Source organism: Trematomus bernacchii, unplaced genomic scaffold, assembly GCF_902827165.1.
Source record: "Trematomus bernacchii unplaced genomic scaffold, fTreBer1.1, whole genome shotgun sequence".
Classification (NCBI taxonomy): domain Eukaryota; kingdom Metazoa; phylum Chordata; class Actinopteri; order Perciformes; family Nototheniidae; genus Trematomus; species Trematomus bernacchii.
In genome coordinates, this window is record NW_022987727.1 from 6,396,575 (window position 1) to 6,414,766 (window position 18,192).

General features: G+C 42.0%; 1 protein-coding gene across 1 annotated transcript in view; it reads left to right on the plus strand.

Moving 5' to 3' along the window:
- The window catches only part of prdm16 (PR domain containing 16), a 135,746-nt gene extending 118,971 nt beyond the window's left edge, over positions 1 to 16,775 (plus strand). Inside the window, exons 5-16 of the mRNA XM_034144544.1 lie at positions 719 to 821; positions 4,442 to 4,643; positions 4,758 to 4,923; positions 5,102 to 5,255; positions 5,693 to 7,367; positions 7,517 to 7,604; positions 9,368 to 9,537; positions 9,677 to 9,754; positions 10,080 to 10,249; positions 11,244 to 11,415; positions 14,457 to 14,714; positions 16,438 to 16,775. Coding sequence (XP_034000435.1) covers positions 719 to 821; positions 4,442 to 4,643; positions 4,758 to 4,923; positions 5,102 to 5,255; positions 5,693 to 7,367; positions 7,517 to 7,604; positions 9,368 to 9,537; positions 9,677 to 9,754; positions 10,080 to 10,249; positions 11,244 to 11,415; positions 14,457 to 14,714; positions 16,438 to 16,450 — 3,249 coding nt within the window. The 3' untranslated portion in view covers positions 16,451 to 16,775. The remainder of the gene's footprint in view (positions 1 to 718; positions 822 to 4,441; positions 4,644 to 4,757; positions 4,924 to 5,101; positions 5,256 to 5,692; positions 7,368 to 7,516; positions 7,605 to 9,367; positions 9,538 to 9,676; positions 9,755 to 10,079; positions 10,250 to 11,243; positions 11,416 to 14,456; positions 14,715 to 16,437) is intronic.
- The last annotated feature ends 1,417 nt before the right edge of the window (positions 16,776 to 18,192 follow it).

Genomic DNA, 18,192 nt, shown 5'->3' on the forward strand with positions numbered 1-18,192 from the left:
GGCCTCTAATATTGCCATTAATTCCTGTTTTTCCTTCGCATTTACTTCCAGGGAAAAAACTCATTATCTAGCAGTCATTTATCTCTGATCACACAATGTAAATGACCTCAATCAAATGAATGGTTGTGTGCAGTTAAACATCCAACATTTCCCGGTTTACTGCAGCTGTAAATGAGAAACGCATCAGAGCAGCTGAGCTGTTTGATGTTTATTTTTGTTTCGCTCACCACTTTTCTTTCAGACTGTTTAGACTCATTACAGCAGTATTTGTATCGTCTGGATTTCATCTGCATTTTGTTCAAAGTTTGAGTAATTCTTTGAAAGAACGCTGACCTATGTTGTGTTTTATTTTCAGGTGATTTATAACGGGGGTCGCGCATATTCGTTTTTTATTCGTTTTGTTTAGGCCTATTTATAAATTCTGAGTAGAATATAAATACACGTCTTGTGTCATGCGCTTCACACACAGTCCCGCTTTTAACTAGGCCTATACATTTTTATAAAAATATGTTTCCATAACTCCGTATATCATGGACAATGTATCCTATTTAAGACATGTCTGGTGTTTTATTTAACCACTAAATTAATATGCTAATTATGTTTCGGCTGTGGGACCTTTCTTTTACCTATCGATATTAACAACATTGGGGGTTCAGACTTATTAATTCCATCTTTACATTAAGTTAAAGTCCCCCTCTCTCTTTTTCTCTCTCCTCAGATGTATTATAAAGCTGTCCGGGACATTGAAGCAGGGGAGGAGCTCTTAGTGTATATGAAGGACGGTATTTTCCCCGAGGGATCCATGGCACCCAACCTACAAGGTAAGATTAATGCGCGTCATTAGCGCACATTTTAAACAAACTCCAACCTGCATCCTGTGCTGCTTTCGCGGTCAACACACTGCATAACCTCGCTAATGTGACGAGCGAAAATAAACCATCGCCCCCTTTAAGAGTTTTTTGCTCAAGAAATGTGAATTACTCGAATCATAAAGTTCCATGATGCAATTAAATCCCGCATTAAAGCATCTGGTTGAAGGCGTTTTTGGACCTGTCATTTAGAATAGGCCTGACAATAACGAAGGCTGGTCTGAATTGTGCGCTTACAATGCGGCAATGTAATGGGCCTCTGTTCCTGTAATACTGTATCAGAGCGTCAATTGGCACTTGTCAGATTCCATCCATTAAGTGAGTAGAGATTTTCAACTAACGGAAAGCCAGGAGCAAACCGAAAATATTAGTAAGTTATATCCTCGTGAAGACTGCATAAATGGGAACCTGCATCCGAGAGACTGGAATTTCATTTGTCACATCGACCAAAATATAATAACAAACATATTTACAATTCACAAGTCAACGCTGCTGTATCCCCCTACAAATTAAGCCTAAACCTTTTTGGAAGTTTAAGTATGTATTTTAGCGTTTTTTTATTTGTTTTCGTTCAGTGTAATAATGTCCCTGGTATAGTCAGACTGTCTTCTGAGCATAATAAAAAAAAACATTAAAAAAAAATAATAATTACCTAACCAATTCAAGTTATTCAATTGCAAAACTACAATATAAAATGATTATGGAAGCATCACATGTGGTCCATACTTGATAAAACATTAATGGGATTCAAGTTGATTAAACCTGATGTAGCAGCCTGAAATGTGTTTATTAATCCAGTTTTACACTCGTTTTTAGTTAAACATGTGTTAAAGATGATGGAAATGACAATTGATTTTGAGAAATATATGCTCTCGAATATAAAAATAAATAAATATGATATGACTTTTATCCATAATCTATGGATATGTGTATGTTAGTTTGATCTTTGCTCTGAGTTACAACACTAACATCTGTAAGGTCCTGTGTGTTAAGTGCCCTGCTACACCTTGCTGTACAGTGCTGTATTCATACTGGCTCACATTTCAATGTGCGTCATGTTTTTAGGTGCTCTCACCGCCTGTCTTCCCTCTGAGTGGGTAACCCGACTCACTGTACTCACTACCTTTCAACCGTGCCTCTATATGTCAGAATGAATAAATCCAATATTTTATCTCATAATCTTACTTGGACAGCTGTTCACTGTCGATCTGGGCTTTTCTTTCAAAGTTCACTTAAGCGGAAAAGGAGCCGTAGTTCCGCTGTATTTCTTTAAACATCTTGGATTTATTGTGGCGAAAGGCTGTTGTCAGGTAACATTGTTTTGTTGTGTATCCAGTCTGTCTGGAACCACAGATGAAAACAGAAATCAGATTACTCTTACATGTCATTGACTATAAAATGGTGAAGGAGGAGACCAAGATGTTTCGTGAGATGTTCTGCAGCATTTCCCCCCTTGCATGATGCACCGTTTGTGCTCAGATCTCCATGCCAGGGGAAACGGGAGCTCAAAGCAAGCTTGATTATTGAAAAGAAGCAGATTGTTATAGGAGTGTGTCAAAGATGGAGCAGACTCGTAAATGATTTATTCAATTCCTCTGTGTGTATGTAAAGTATAGAGAGGGGGAGGCAGGCAGATAGAAAAGTGAAACACTCCACCTGCCAGAATTTGTGTGTCATAGTATTGGTGTTGTGTCGTTCGGAAAGAGGGATGAGGGAAGACACAAAAAGTGTTACACTTCCTCCACTGTTTGAAGATGTTTATCTGTTTGTGAGAGAGACAAAAAAGCAGAAAGAGTGTTGGACAAAGAGAGACAGTTAAAGCACCTATACTGTAGGGATGAGTGTCTGTTTTGTCTCGGTGTATTGGAGTGTGTGTTTGAGAGAGAAAGGTAGCAGGGCTGAGTGGGAGCTTGGCAGTGCAGAGCCGCTCTCTGTGTCTGGCTTATCGGAGAAGGAATTTGAAGTAGAGGACTTGAGGAGTCCCCTGAGACCTCACCCATGCTCCCAGATTAGCTGCTAAACTGCACATAATTGTGCTTCCCTTCGTCTCCCAGAGAGCTATTAGTCTCCCCGTTATTAACCCCCCCCCCACCCCACACCCAGACCAGACTTTCTGAAAAAACAGAGGCTCGCTGGTGCACATATGCACGCACCTTTATTTACGTGAGTCCTCCTAACGAAACACACATGCATGCACTTCTGAGTGTCCACACAACATTCTTTTTATATCAACTCCAACATTCCAACTGCAAGTGGGATTTGCAACTACTTTTATCATTCACACACACTTTTTCAAATTCAACGAACGTCTTAAAGGCGACAGACAAAAGCATCTGAGTGCTTACAGCATCAGAGCAAATGCAAACCCTCTCGGTGTTGATTGCTCCCTCTCCATGAAATATGCTCACACTGGTGTCAAAGTAAGCAAGTTAGTTTAGCATTTGAGCTCAGTGTAATGGCCCATTGACCAGAGGGTTATTTATCCTTCTCCCCAAGGTTAGACACATTGATGTTGCTACACTAATGCCCTTTTAATGTGCCCAAGAAGTTTCCAGCTGGATAAACGGTTACATGCAGTAGAAAACAGGTGAGCCATGCACTGTAAGTCATTTTGGATAAACTCATTCAGTGCACCTTGAGATGACTGATGGGTGTGCATGGGCTGTTGGGACTTCAGGGGGGGGCTGACTCAGGCGGTGGCTGCTCGGGTCATGGCAAAGGGGGTATACTGTAGCAGGTTGGCGCTGAAATCACCATGGGGTTGGCGCCACTATTCCCCTGCTTACCTCTGTTCCTTATGGCTCATTCTTTTTGGAGAAAGTTCACATAAACACACACACACACACACACACACACACACACGCAAACACACACACACACACACACACACACACACACACACACACACACACACACACACACACACACACACATTATTGCCTGTGCACAAAGACACTCCACTGGGCTTTCCCCGATCTGTTGAACTTGGCATCTGAGTCAGGAACTTGCTATTGAAAAGACTGGCCGAGTTTTATGTGTTTGACCTTGGTGGTGAGAAGTATTGTAAAGGTTATCAACATGGAAGGGGAAGACCAGCCCCTATTGTTTCCCCTGTGGGCCATTACACCTAGAGTCTCAAGAAAACACTTGCTTTAACAAGCAATTAACAGTGTTAATGAAGGCTACATTTCACTGCTAATTGATTTCCATTTTATGGGAATGTCAATTGCTGGATTGTTGCTTTTACCAAATGGGAGTCTATTTAGCTGTAACTAACATACAGCTAGGTAATAGATTTCCACTCTTGTTGAGGAATACAAACTGTTTAGTTTAGGGTGATGTATTAGGAAGACATTTTGTCACATAATGGTGAAACTGGATATTTGTGTGTTTTTTCCAACAGAAATAAATACAGAATGTTGCAGTTTATTCCAGATTTAATATGTTTTAAAGTCTTCTTTAAGCATTTAATTAGGATTTCAATTGATGTTATATGTTTTTTTGAAGGACACATTATTTCAGGAATTGTGTGATGGGTAAACAACTTTGTTTGTTTCTGTGTGTGTGTGCAGACGAGCAGATGTACCGGTGTGAAGACTGTGATGAGCTGTTCTCCTCAACACTTGAGCTGCGGAGGCACCAGAAGTATTCATGCACCAGTAGCGGCTCCATCTTTGACACACTGAGAGAGGACTTCAAACAGGAGCGCGAGGACAGCGACGAGCCTATCCACGAGTGTAAAGACTGTGAGAAGATCTTCCCGAATGAGTACAGGTACACAAATATGTGATAACTATTAATTTGTTATCCATTTGTCCTATGGTTGCAACCATTGCAACTTGCCTGATTCATTGAATCCACTGATGGTGTTGTGCTCTCCTGATCTAGTCTGGGCCAACACATGATAGTCCACACAGAGGAGAGGGAGTACAAATGTGACCAGTGCCCCAAAGCCTTCAACTGGAAGTCCAACCTCATCCGTCACCAGATGTCACATGACAGTGGCAAGCGTTTTGAGTGTGAAAACTGTGATAAGGTACAGCATACCCGGCACGTAAGTTGTGCACTGCACACACAGCATTAATCTGCATCAGAAATTCACCTGAACTTGTTTTTTAGGCTGCATACACAATGGTTCTCAACACTGATTTAGCCATTCTGAAAAAACAGCATTCTTTTCATTGTTTGTTATGGCGTACATTTTGTGTTCATACACTTATTTTAAATTTCAGGTGTTCACAGATCCTAGCAACCTTCAGCGTCATATCCGCTCCCAGCACGTGGGGGCACGCGCTCACACATGTCCTGAGTGTGGCAAGACCTTTGCCACTTCGTCAGGCCTCAAGCAGCATAAGCACATCCACAGCAGTGTCAAACCTTTTATCTGTAAGTCAGCGCTTTAAAAGTTAAAGCCTTATTTGATACAGTGTATTTTTTTTTTTACGTATTTCCTTTCACCTCATCTAATTGTCCATCACCTTCCTGTATCTTACTTCTCCATTTACTTTTTTTTTACATAACCTGAACCAATCATACAGGTTGACGGATCATTATGTGTATTATGATTAACTTAATTGTGTACTCCAAATAATAGATTTGACCTATTCACTTATAATCTTTCTTTCCCCAGGAAACTTGATGACATATTGTTTAGATTCGTTTTGACTTTAATAGTAATAGTGGATAGTTATGCCTCATTTTTGTGTAATTGAATACATAATGTTTGTATTTTCTCTATTTTGTCAGCACTTACCATTCAGTAATTGTGTTGCTGTTGATTCGGTATACAAAGTTAGAGACAGTGTTAAAATGGGTTTAACCAGGCCCTGATGGGCTGCCTCCTTTTGTTCCCCCAGGCGAGGTGTGCCACAAATCCTACACCCAGTTCTCCAATCTCTGCCGCCACAAGCGCATGCATGCTGACTGCCGCACCCAGATCAAGTGCAAGGACTGTGGACAGTTGTTCAGCACTACCTCCTCCCTCAACAAGCATCGTCGCTTCTGTGAGGGCAAGAACCATTATGGCTCTCCAGCAGGGATGTTCAACCCTGGCATCCCCATGAGCTCCAGTCCCATCATGGCTAAGATCAAGTCCCACCACCCCCACCTTTCAGGTCTAAACCAGTCAGGTTTAGGCTTCACTGACTACTTTCCCTCCCGACCTCACCCTCACGCTGGCATGCCCTTCTCCCCTGGACCCCATGGCTTCCCATCCCTCCCTCATGGTTTCCCAGGTATCTTCTCCCAATCACTCTATCCGCGACCACCTTTATTGCCGGCTAGTTCGTTGCTAAAGAGCCCGATGTGCGGTGGCAGTCAGGAGGTGAAACTTCCTCGGAGTCCCCTAGATGCCCCTCCACTGTCCATGGTTAGCTCCACAAACAGCAATGGAGGAAACCGTTTGAGTCAGCTGGAAGACAAAGAAAAAGAGAACAAACTGGATTTGTCTTCTGGAGAAGCCAAGACAAAATCTAAGCTTGCAGACATGTCTGATGGTAGTGACCTCGAAGACGTTAATACCACAAGTGGGACAGATTTGGACACCACCACTGGTACGGCTTCAGGTGATGGTTCTGACCTGGAGAGTGATGGAGAGAGTGAACGTGAGCGAAGTGGTAAAAGAAGGAAGCAGTCTGAAGCCATATCAAGTCAGGAAGGCCACCAGTTTGAAGACACGAACAGTGCGTTGATATCAGCCATGTCTAGTTCTGGTAACTTCGCTATTGATCGTCCCTTTCTTTCATCTGCATCCCATCACTCCTTCTTCCCTCCGCCTGATGAGCAAGCCCTCCCGCCCACCCACACAAATGCCATTGCAGCCACCACAGATTCCATCAAAGCCATCGCCTCTATTGCTGAGAAATATTTTGGTCCAGGTTTGATTGGTCTCCATCAGGAGAAGAAAATGGGTCCATTGCCCTACCATTCCATGTTTCCCTTCCAGTTTCTACCTAACTTTCACAACTCCCTCTATCCCTTCTGTGCTGATCGAGGTGCCCTCAATCCTAATATGTTCTTTAAGGCAGAGCCCAAGTCACCTCGCGAGCAGCTGCACAAGATGGCTTCTGGTGCCCCAGGAGTTCCTGCTTCATCAGGAGAGTCCGCATTTGATCTCACCACAAAGCCCAAGGAGACTAAGTTAGCTCCTCCCACCCCAACACACCCCTCAAACCCCAACAGTAGTACTGGGAGCAGTAGCGGACCTTTAGCTAAATCTAGTGGTGAAGAACAGCCATTGGACCTCAGCATTGGCGGCCGGAGCCGAGGTGGTCATAATGGTGTGGCAGCTGAGCCACATCATAGAAAGAACCACCTATACGGAGTTGGAAAGGGGGTCTCCATCAAGGACGAAAACCCATCTGGGTTTCCACACCCCCATTCCCATTCGTTGCACCAATCCTCCATCGCCCAGCACCAGCAGCACCATCCCCAGCCACACCAGCCTCCACCCCTGCACTACGCCAAGCCCTCCGCATTCTTCATGGACCCCATATACAGGTATTTCAGCCCTGATAAGAACAGTAACGGCTATTTCCACATGAACATGTTTAAATGTTCACACTATAAAAAGCGGTTGGCGTTTGAATATTTGATTGGAGGTTTTATATGAACTTGGTACGTAACCCTCTGCCTTGTTGTTGGTCCAGCAGGGTGGAAAAGAGGAAGCTACTCGACCCCGTGGGAGCTCTGAAGGAAAAATTCCTCAGGCCCTCAGCACCACTCTTCCATCCACAGGTAAGCTCACGCCATTTACACAGACACAAATCCAGGAAGGCTCTTGGTTTACTCTTAGGTAGAAACAGCAAATGGTACGTGCACTTTGAACAAAACCTGCAGCAAGGGAGTACCAAACAGGGGAATTGACCTCCAGGTGTTGCATAAAGGCTGATTATTCCCAGATGCAATCGACTATTATTTTCAAACCATGTATTATGTGAAAATACCTCACTCTCGCCTCCCACGCTGCTGCAACCTGAATTGATAGGACCCTATGCACCATCATTCCACAGTGTTGATGTTATTTTCTCAAGGGTTCTGTATGATTTCTTCCTTTGTTTACTGAATGGCGCCTGTGTACCTCGTCACTTCTACCTTTTTTCAGAAGACATAGTCTGTTATCGCAGCCCCTTTGATAATCAGTCACATTGTTTGACTGTCCCCAGACCCTCCCTACCTCTACAAATCTTGATTACAAGCAATGATAGTATTAATAAAAGAGAGAATAATAACCGTTTGAATTGTAACAAACTGCCTCTCTTGGCCACGCTAATCTTAGTTGTGGCATTGTTTCATGTACTGGGAGCCCACAGGCCAGCTAATAACTCAACCCCCTCCAAGTTTTTTTTTCTGTGGCTGGCTGGCTGGCTAGATAATAGCACCGTGTCCATCAAGGACATCCTGTGTTTGTCTCCAGGAGAATGGGGGGCTCTCTTGGGGAAACAGTTTAATCTGACCTGGAAATCTGTGTCCTCTATCAACTGTGACTTTGCAAAACACTCATTTGGTGCGTAGACAGACAGATACATGAACAAGCATTTTCATATATGACATTAAACTATGTGTGTAGTTAAGCCTTAACCAATGAGTGATTACATTCACCCTGTTCTCATAACAGTGTATTATTCATCATAGGAGGATGAGATCACATCTCATCATTAATCAATACCCCTCGTTTTTACAGTTTTCACACACAACCTTCTCATATCAGAGTCCCAGCTGTGATCCTCCCAGTGATCCAAACACAATGCCACCTCTAATTCAGTCTTATGACGGAATCCCTCCGCTCCCCTCCACCCGTTCTCAGACTGCGAATAAACACATCGAGACGGAGTGTCTGTCCCTGTCTGTCCCGTCCTGTATTCACTAAAAAAGGAAGGATGTAAGCTGTTTTGGCAAATAAACTCCTACATAGCTCGCCCCCTTTGTTCACAAGCTTCTAGGAGCGGGGAAGCGGCTATCAGTTGGGGGTATCTAAAACTATATTGTACAGCTCCAATCAGGGCTCTTGAATGCCTCATTTAGCCTGCAACAGTAGCTTCTGCAGAAGACGGTAAGAGAAGGAGAACAAAGCACTGAATCAGGAGGTGAGGGTGTATTGAGTAAGGGGGGAGCAGTGGAGGAATGGTACTTGAGTGTTTGTGAATGTGTTATAGGTCAGGGAGGTGACTCGCTTTTAGCACAAACAAGGCTAACCTCTGATATACTGCTTCCTCAAAGCTTCCGCTCTCTGTCTCCTCCCTCGCTCTCTGTTTTTTCTGACATTGTGTCTTTGTTTTCAATGTTTCCTTTGCTCTTTTAACACACACACACACACACACACACACACACATTGTATATATGTATTATATATATATATATATATAATTCAACTTTTAATATCTAAGAAACACCACAATCTCAATGAATTTGATCCACTTAAGTGAACATCTCTTTAAAAATAAAATTTGAAAATATTTGATCTCACCGGCTCCCTTTTTTGTTTTCTGCCATCTCCTCAGATGTCAGCCATGGAGAACATGACAGAGAAGCTGGAGAGCTTTGGTGCTCTGAAGCTGGATATGCCACACAATTCGCTTCAACACGCTCATCCACTGTTCAATTTCCGCTCCCCTCCACCTTCCCTCTCAGACGCCATCCTCCGCAAAGGCAAAGAGCGTTACTCCTGCAGGTAAGAGCCTTGTAGTTTGGCGCATTATTCACAGTGTTTCTGTGTGTTTTTACATACATGGAAACTGCATAAAATGTTTGCAATGACAATGAAATACACTGAATACTCAACTACCCTTTCTGTCCATTCTGCCCTCCAGGTACTGTGGGAAAATCTTTCCTCGTTCGGCAAACCTCACAAGACACTTGCGGACACACACAGGGGAACAACCCTACAGGTATTCTACTCTTTGATCCTTCTGAAATGCTATTTGCCATCACAGACAATGTGTTTTCCTTTGTATGGCACCTACTCTCCAAACTTGACATCCCTTTGCTGTGCTCTGCTTTTGTTTTGTTTTTGCTTGGCTTAATCAATTTCTGGATTCATTTTACTTACTTGACCGTGATCCCAATGATTTAGAAGTCATTTTCTTAAGAAATAAGGTTAGCCTTAATGAACATTTTGTTTACCTCAGTAGGTGGATCCATTAATACTGTCCCTGCTTAATATGCCATGCTTATTTAAACCCACCTTCCCAACCTTCTGCTCTCCTTTGACAGGTGTAAATACTGTGACCGCTCATTCAGCATCTCATCCAATCTTCAACGCCACGTCCGCAACATCCATAACAAGGAGAAACCCTTCAAGTGTCACCTGTGCAACCGCTGCTTTGGTCAGCAAACCAACCTCGACCGCCATCTCAAGAAGCACGAGCATGAGAACATTCCTGGTCAGTTTTCAACATCTATTACTCAGTTTTCTCTGAGACAAGTGAGGCTGTGAGAACTGAAACATAGTTACTTAACAGGGACTTGGTATTTTGTGTTATGCTAATGGTTTGAATGAATGGCTCATATTACCCATTTGGAAAATTCAAAATCTTCACTTTAACTTGTGATTGATATAAAGTAGGAAAACCACTTAATTAAAGAATTCACACTTACGTTTCCTACTGTGTTGCCAAAAACAGCCTCCAGCGTGCCACTGAATATGGAAGGAACAGAGAGTTGTTGACTGAAGGATTGCGTATTTGAGAATTTACATGTAGTAGTCCATGCTTCACAGTTGCGCTTTCTTAAATTGGGAATGACAACCTAATAAAAAACAAGGCAATACGCTTGGTTTCCACTTCATGCAACATATTATAACTTAGTGGAGCTGTACATTGCCAACAATACACAATTTCTTACTCAAATACCAAGGGATGCCATTTTTTTACTTGCGTATGTTAATATCAGGCGGTTCATACCAAAGTTTCTATGGCAGGGTGCCCAGATGTTGTGTTTCTTAATGCTTCTTTGATTAGAACAGTGAACACTGATTCCAAATTCATAGTCAACTTAAATTAGGCCATTGCATCTGCCGCTTAACATATTAATCATACATCCCAAAAACATATACAAAGAAAGCATTCTTCATCTTAACACAAACACTGCTATACTTATCATTTGTTAACTACACCATCACTGTCCCGTGGTCACTGTTTACATTATCCAGTTTCAAAAAAGTTTTCACCATAAGAAATGAACAACCCCAATTTTTATTTTATAAATTTTAAAAATGTGTACAAATACCCTCAATTTACTTAACAATTTCATTAAATTCATATATTTTGTATGCCTAATGATCATTTTAATCACGCCCTTGTGTGTGTGTTGTTGTTGTGCATATCCATGTGTGTTTGTGTGTGTTGATGTGTATGTCTGCTCTCCTTCCTCCAACAGTGAGCCAACAGTCCGGGATGCTTTCCAACCTGGGAACCACCATCTCCTCTCCAAACTCCGAGCCAGAAAATCATGCACTTTTAGATGAAAAGGAGGACTCTTACTTCTCAGAAATCCGCAACTTCATTTCCAACAGTGAGATGAACCAGGCCTCAAGCTCCACAGAAAAGAGGTAACAAGAAAACTTGCACGCACAGGCCACATTTGTATTAAGAAAAAAGTGATTACATTTGATCCATGAGGCTAACCCTCTACACCTCATGCCAAGCTCTAATTCTTACCCCAACCTCATTTTAAAACCTAACTGCAAGCCCAACTGTCAAGCAAAACTAACCGATGAAATGTCCTCACTATTAAGACATTTTTGAAACCTCTTCCCTTATTAGGAAATGTTGTCCTGACAGATATGGAAAAACAGAGACAAACACATTTTGTTAACTTAAAGCAACAGTTCATTAGTTCAGTACTTTTTTTTGGTACCCCTTTCTTTGCCTTGTACACAAATACAGCCTGCAAACACTTGGTGCACAGTGCCCTCTGGTGGGTACATTTGTATGGCATTATTGACCTGCCTACTGACACTAACTTGAATTGGTTCAACTAAGTTATCTAACTGCAATTTGTATAAGCTATTGCAAATTAAATCAAACAAACAGAGCTCTACTGTACCTGCAGTTGTTTTGATAATATGCACTATGTATTTTAACTTTTGCACTTGTGAGTTGCTTTGATGTTTTTTGTGCAGACCATTGAGGGAAAAAGGTGTAGCACATAAACATAATATATTATATCTGGTATATTTGATGCATGCTGATTTATTTAAAATACAAATATTCTAGTTCACCTTTAAAACTTGCTTATAATAATTTGTATCAATATGTCAAATTTCAGCCATGTATAAAGTTTTGCTAGAGCTGTTTATTGGGAAGAATTGAAATTCATATCTACAGTCATACAATGACGTTGGTAAATTAATCTACTCACCAGTAACTGGCAGGAGTGATCATCCTGTGTGTGTTTTGTTGCACTTTTAAAACCTTAATTTGTAAAGTGATTACAATGGTTGTTGGATCTTTAATACAAACAGCCACCCTGTCCAGTGGAAGAAGAGTTAAGCACAATGTGTTCAGTCCTAAAATACTTATAGTTAGTTTCTCATTTGGTGGGAAGTTTCAGGCCAGATGACAGAAAGAATATTGCCTATATTCTTGACTCAATAAACTCTCTGTCCTGCTTTAGTTCTCACTGTGAATTCCTTTCTGGTAGTCTCACTTTCTGTCTGTCTTCCTCCACCCCCCTCTCTCTTGTCAACATGCATTATGGCCAGCAGACCCAGTGGCAACTAAGCCCCTCTGCCATCTGGGATCAATACTGAGTCTCATCCACAACAAGCTGGTCTGACATTTTAATATCTGTAATTCAGACTAAGTATAATGCTTTCTGTCCTCCCACCAGACAGCCTGCTGTTTAATTTCTCCTTTGAGTGACTGAAGTCAAACACTGAATGCAAACATGTTCATGGATGACTATCTGTAATCGCTCTTAACCGCCCGCGCAGAAAAGTTTCTCTCGTTTGTCAGCATCATAGCCAGTCAAAATAAAAGTGCTGGCTCTTGTTTCTCACATGAAAACTTTGTCCGACCGGTTTACATAATGAGGAGATGCTGAGGCAGCACTTCTGCTCTGAGGGTAGGATGTTTCAAACAAACAAGTTAGGGGGTTTAGAAGAAAAACATTTCCAGCATTGCAGTGTTGCAGTTCTTAGGAGTATCTGTCTCCTCTGGACCGTATTCCAGGTCATAATTAGGGCTTGAATGAGGACCCAGGCCATGGCTGGAGCTCTATGGTTTGGATAAAACTACAGTTGGAGCTGGTTCCCTGTCTGGGACTGGGCTATAACGACTGGCAGTCTGGACCCTGAGGGGGACTCAGGTTGAGGCATTTATTTAGGAGATCCACTGATGATGGAGCTCTTCCCCCATCCACCCACTATATCCATACCCCCAGCCCGCTAACACAAACACCCAACTGACGTGTTTAGACTGAATGACAAAACCCAGGGCCCCCTATATCAGAGCTACGCTTCTTTCTGCGTACACAGCATGGGCTTTTCCCCCGCCAACCAGCTCCACAATTTGATTATGGTGATATTTAATCTAGATTGAAAGTGGAGAACTTTTTTGCCCCCCCCCAAAGTCCCCCTACCCAAATGTACCCACCCACTGTGTGTGACCTAATCCTGTCCCTATGCACCCCTTCCCAAAGGTAATCCTGTCCGAGTTGATAAATGTCCACTGTGTGGCAAAAAATGGAAGGGGTACATTTGCCTTCCCAGAGGAAATGATATCATGAGCCATGACATCGTGGTCTGGGGGTGAGGAAGGGGGAGGTTGGAGTGCTGGCTGGAAAATGTACAGATGGCAGGTCATAATGGTGGTGTGCTGATAGCCTGTTTGCAGATCAGCCATCGTCTTCCCTCAGTCACACAGAGTATGTTCCACCATTAAAGGGTGCAGAGGAGCCGGTCTGAGGCGGGCCCTCTCCTGCTCTGTTTCTGAGGCCAATTAATCATGTGTGGGCCGTTTGAAAAGCGCTCCGGGCAGACTGTCGGCACCAACACTGTGTGTGTGGAGTTGGACTGTGCCTGCTGTCAACACATTATTTATGTTTGCTCTCTGCTTGTGATGAGTCGTGTTTTTTAGATAGTCAGGAAATGGTTCCAGTCATCCAGCTCTAGACAGGACAGACAAACTAAAAAAAACAATTTGTAAAAGAAGAAAACACATTTAGAACATGCATTAGCACCAGAGATATGCTTCCGTTTTAGTTCTTCTATGCATCTTTCCTTTTAAACAGCCCTGGTTACTACACTACCCATGATTCAGATGTATAGTGTATTTTCCCTTTGACTCTCCCTGATTGGCTGGGTAGACTGCTCACATTCGTATCTATTTTTATTAAGAAGCTTAGGGAGCTGTGTAAGTTGCTTTTTTTGGACTCGGACAAAATGTACGTTCTTTTGCATTTTTAGCAATGTTTTAGATTTTCTTTCCACAAGGGACAAGGACTGTCGCAGACCAGATACACATAACTTCACATGAGCTCTTAATGACTGTTTATTATTCTCAAAGTCACTTATACGGAAGCTTATAAGAAACAGTTGCCAATAACACTCACACGTCCTCTCTGCTTTGACCTTTGATCCCTCTGCAGATCAGACCAAGCCGAGGAGGAACGCCCACCCAGCCACAGTGTGTCCAACTCCAAGCTAGGGCTCCAGGGGCTGGAGGAGGAGGACGAGGAAGTGGAGGGCGATGATGAGGAAGAGGAGGAAGGCAGCCTGACAGAGAAGTCTCACGACGAAGCGCCTGAGTCCCCATCTCCTGTCACAACAGGAGTGTATGAGGAAGACGAGGAGGAGGAAGAGACGGAGGCAGCTCCGTTAGCTATGAGCTATGAACACACTCGCAGGTATTCATTTAGTTGGAAACCACATAAGTTGGTTTAGCACTTAACTAACCTTTTAACAGAAACCGCCCATTATACCTTCTTTTGATTGTAGCTAATGCCAATACAACAGACTTAAAGCATGGATGTAATGAATAGATTCCCTTAATCAAACCTAGAAAAAGACTGTTCCAGCTTCAGCTCCTACTCTTCTCTTCTTTACCTTCTCCTAGTTTATTTCCTCTACCTGTCTTTATATTAATCGTACCTCTTCTTTTCTCTTCTTTCACCTTAACTTCCTCCTTCCATTTTTCTTCCCCCATCCATCGCATTAACTCTCCATCAATCTATTTACGTCCATCCATTTACCCGTCCACCCATCCATCTCCCGACACATCCATACTTCCCTATTTCTGCCGTCCATCCACCCCTCGGTGTGCAGGTGTATAGACGAGGGCTCTCTCTTGGACCTCGAGGGTCTCCCCAGCTTTCCCAAGAGCCTGGAGGGGTTACGTAAAGCAGCCAGTGACGAGCAACCCTTTGATGTGAAAGACATATTTAACACTTCACTAGAGTCGGAGGCATTGAAAGAGACATTGTACAGGCAGGCTAAAACCCAGGTATGTGACTGGCTTTTGAATGTCCACTCAAAGAGGGATGGACAGAGAAACATCTTGTCCTAAATAGAAATGAGGAAGGAAAACATGCCTCATGAGGCTTTAGAGATAAGATGGACTCTTTTAGGTTTTCAGATGTTTAAAAATGAAAAAAATGTATTTATTTAAGAATGGCTTTAACTGTAGCTGGATTAATTGCCTCTTGTCCCGCCCCCTCACCACTTTTCCTCTCACCTAACCTACTAACATTTTACCTTTAAACTGCTTTGTGATCTTCAGTTTTATAACAGTCTAATGACTGCGTCTATAAAGAAGTCCAATAATGCAAGAAACATATTTTGTCAGACTAATTATCAATAAACATCACCAATACAAATTATGGCGCTCTGAAATAAGACCTAAATTAGACCTGCTTTACCAGGGTAAATAAGGGAATCCTGAGACTAAATTGAATAGCTTTTTAAAGTCTTTTTAATCAGAATCAGAATCAGAATACCTTTATTAGTCCCACAGAGGGGACATTTGCATCGTTACAGCAGGAAAGAGCCACAGACAGCTTAATGTTACCTATGTTAAGAAAAAAGTACTAAGTTATGATATAATAAAAAATATAATATAAAAAAGAAAAGTAAAAGAAAAAGAAAAATACTTTCCAAAATACAAATCCTGTAACAGTTCTTAGGATTTAGCAGCCAGGTATATATTACACAGTTATTAATGGCTTATGTATATAATGTATATATTGCACATATAGCACATATTACACATAGTATGATGGTATTTAACTGCAGCAAGTTACACAATTTACAAGATACAACATTTAAGACCCTTTCCATACATTTTAAAATCTCTTCGCCATTTTGTGTTGCCGGAAATATGTCACACTATATTAGGTCATATTGTCTGATATTCCAATGTCAAAAGATACTCTGTATGGATTAGCACCATGCAAATGTCACAAAAAGCCATAGTATGGTATTGAATGTATAACTCATTTAATGTCCTAGCACAGTAGGTCATACAAATATCAGTGTGGGGAAAAAATCATTGAGAAAAGATAATTATTTCTAAAGATGTGTTTGAAAATGTTGAGTTTCCTCCAATTAAAATCCACTTTTCTTCTCGTGCAGGCTTATGCAATGATGCTGTCCCTCTCGGAGAACAACCCTTTGCACGCGCCCTCCCAGAACTCTCTGGATGCTTGGCTGAGCTTGGGAGGTGGACCGTCTGAGACGAGCAGCTTTCACCCGCTCAACCACATCTAGACCAGAGAGAGTGAGCGAGATAAAGTGGGAGATTGAGTAGGAGGAACGTTAGTTTCACAAATGGATAGAAACAAAAGACTGAGTGAACATGAGTAGTAGAAACGTGGACGCCGGAGAAGAATTCAGTGTCACAAACATTTAAGATAGAAAGAATATGTTTGTGAGCATGTGTGTGTGTGTGTGTGTGTGTGTGTGTGTGTGTGTGTGTGTGTGTGTGTGTGTGTGTGTGTGTGTGTGTGTGTGTGTGTGTGTGTGTGTGTGTGTGTGTGTGTGTGTGTGTGTGTGTGTGTGTGTGTGTGTGTGTGAGAGAAAAGGAGACAGAGATTGTCCCTGGATGAGGCGTCTCGCAAGACTCTGTCAAAAAGAAAGCACTGCTAAGCTCCTGTTGATGTGAAGGACATGTTGAATGCTTCTCAACAGCATTGAAACTCTGCATTACTCTGATCCTCCCCAAGTCCTCAAGGCTCACCCCAGCACCACAGAGACCCTGCGTAAGGCCCTCATAAAAACACTTAATGACTAGTACGTCTCTAAAGTCTGTGTACACCTCCTTCTACAAGCACTGCAGCATCAGCACTGCATTAGCACTGCATGTCCACATGGTGGTGCTGTTTCACCAGGAACATAGTGGGCGCGTGCACTATTGTCTCCAGGTTTCCCGCACCAATCACGTGCGACTCATTAACTGATCTTGTTTCAGTTTTAACTGCAGAATCAACAATAGCACCGCACTAAATGTTACTTGAGGAAATGACAGTTCCAGTAGACTGTTGATTTTTGATGATTACATGGAGAATGACGTTCAATGTTGAAATGTGCAAAGCAACTGGTGATTTTGATGAGCTATCTGGGACACTAGCCATTGTAATTGGTTACCCAATTTGATCATGCTGAAAATGAATTTAAATCATACTCAAAAAATGAGGAAAGTCTTTCTCTGCTTGTTTATTTCATCATCATTTGTTAATTTTATTCACTTTCTCTCCTCTTAGATACCACAGTATTGTTTTGTTGTAGGCACCACAGTGCGAAATTGTTAATATAATTATTTTAGAGAAGGACCAAAATTGTATGATATTGTCATATGATGTACAAAATAACCTAGATGTTCATAGCAAGAGTGGTATGTGCCAAATAACCCATAGAAAATGTTTTGTTCTCTGACAATCATTTAATTTCCAAGGGGCTTGCATTTGCTGTCATCGTTCTTTTTGTTTTCTTATTACGCTCTTATATATTTGATTTCAGAAGTGTGTGTATGTATTTATTTTTGGTTGTTTTGTCATGACTGGAGGAGTGAAAATGAAGATGTCATTTTATCCCTCTTCTCTTGATACTGAAGGAATGAACGCCTATCAGAACCTGAGGGAGATTCTGAATCTCTGGTTTTGATGCGTTAGTGTGCCAAAATTTGAAAGAACCCATGAAATTAATTGTTTTTATTTATAGTGAAAGATAGCTGTAGTTAGCTCAGATACTATTTGGCAATGTAACGTCCTGCAGTGTTTAGTTTTTTCATGTTTCAATTCAACCATTTACCCAGTATGCTGAGTGTGTCCTTTAATTGGGTGGAGTATTATAGAAGGAGACTTGGACACCTTTCACTATGAATGTCAGAGA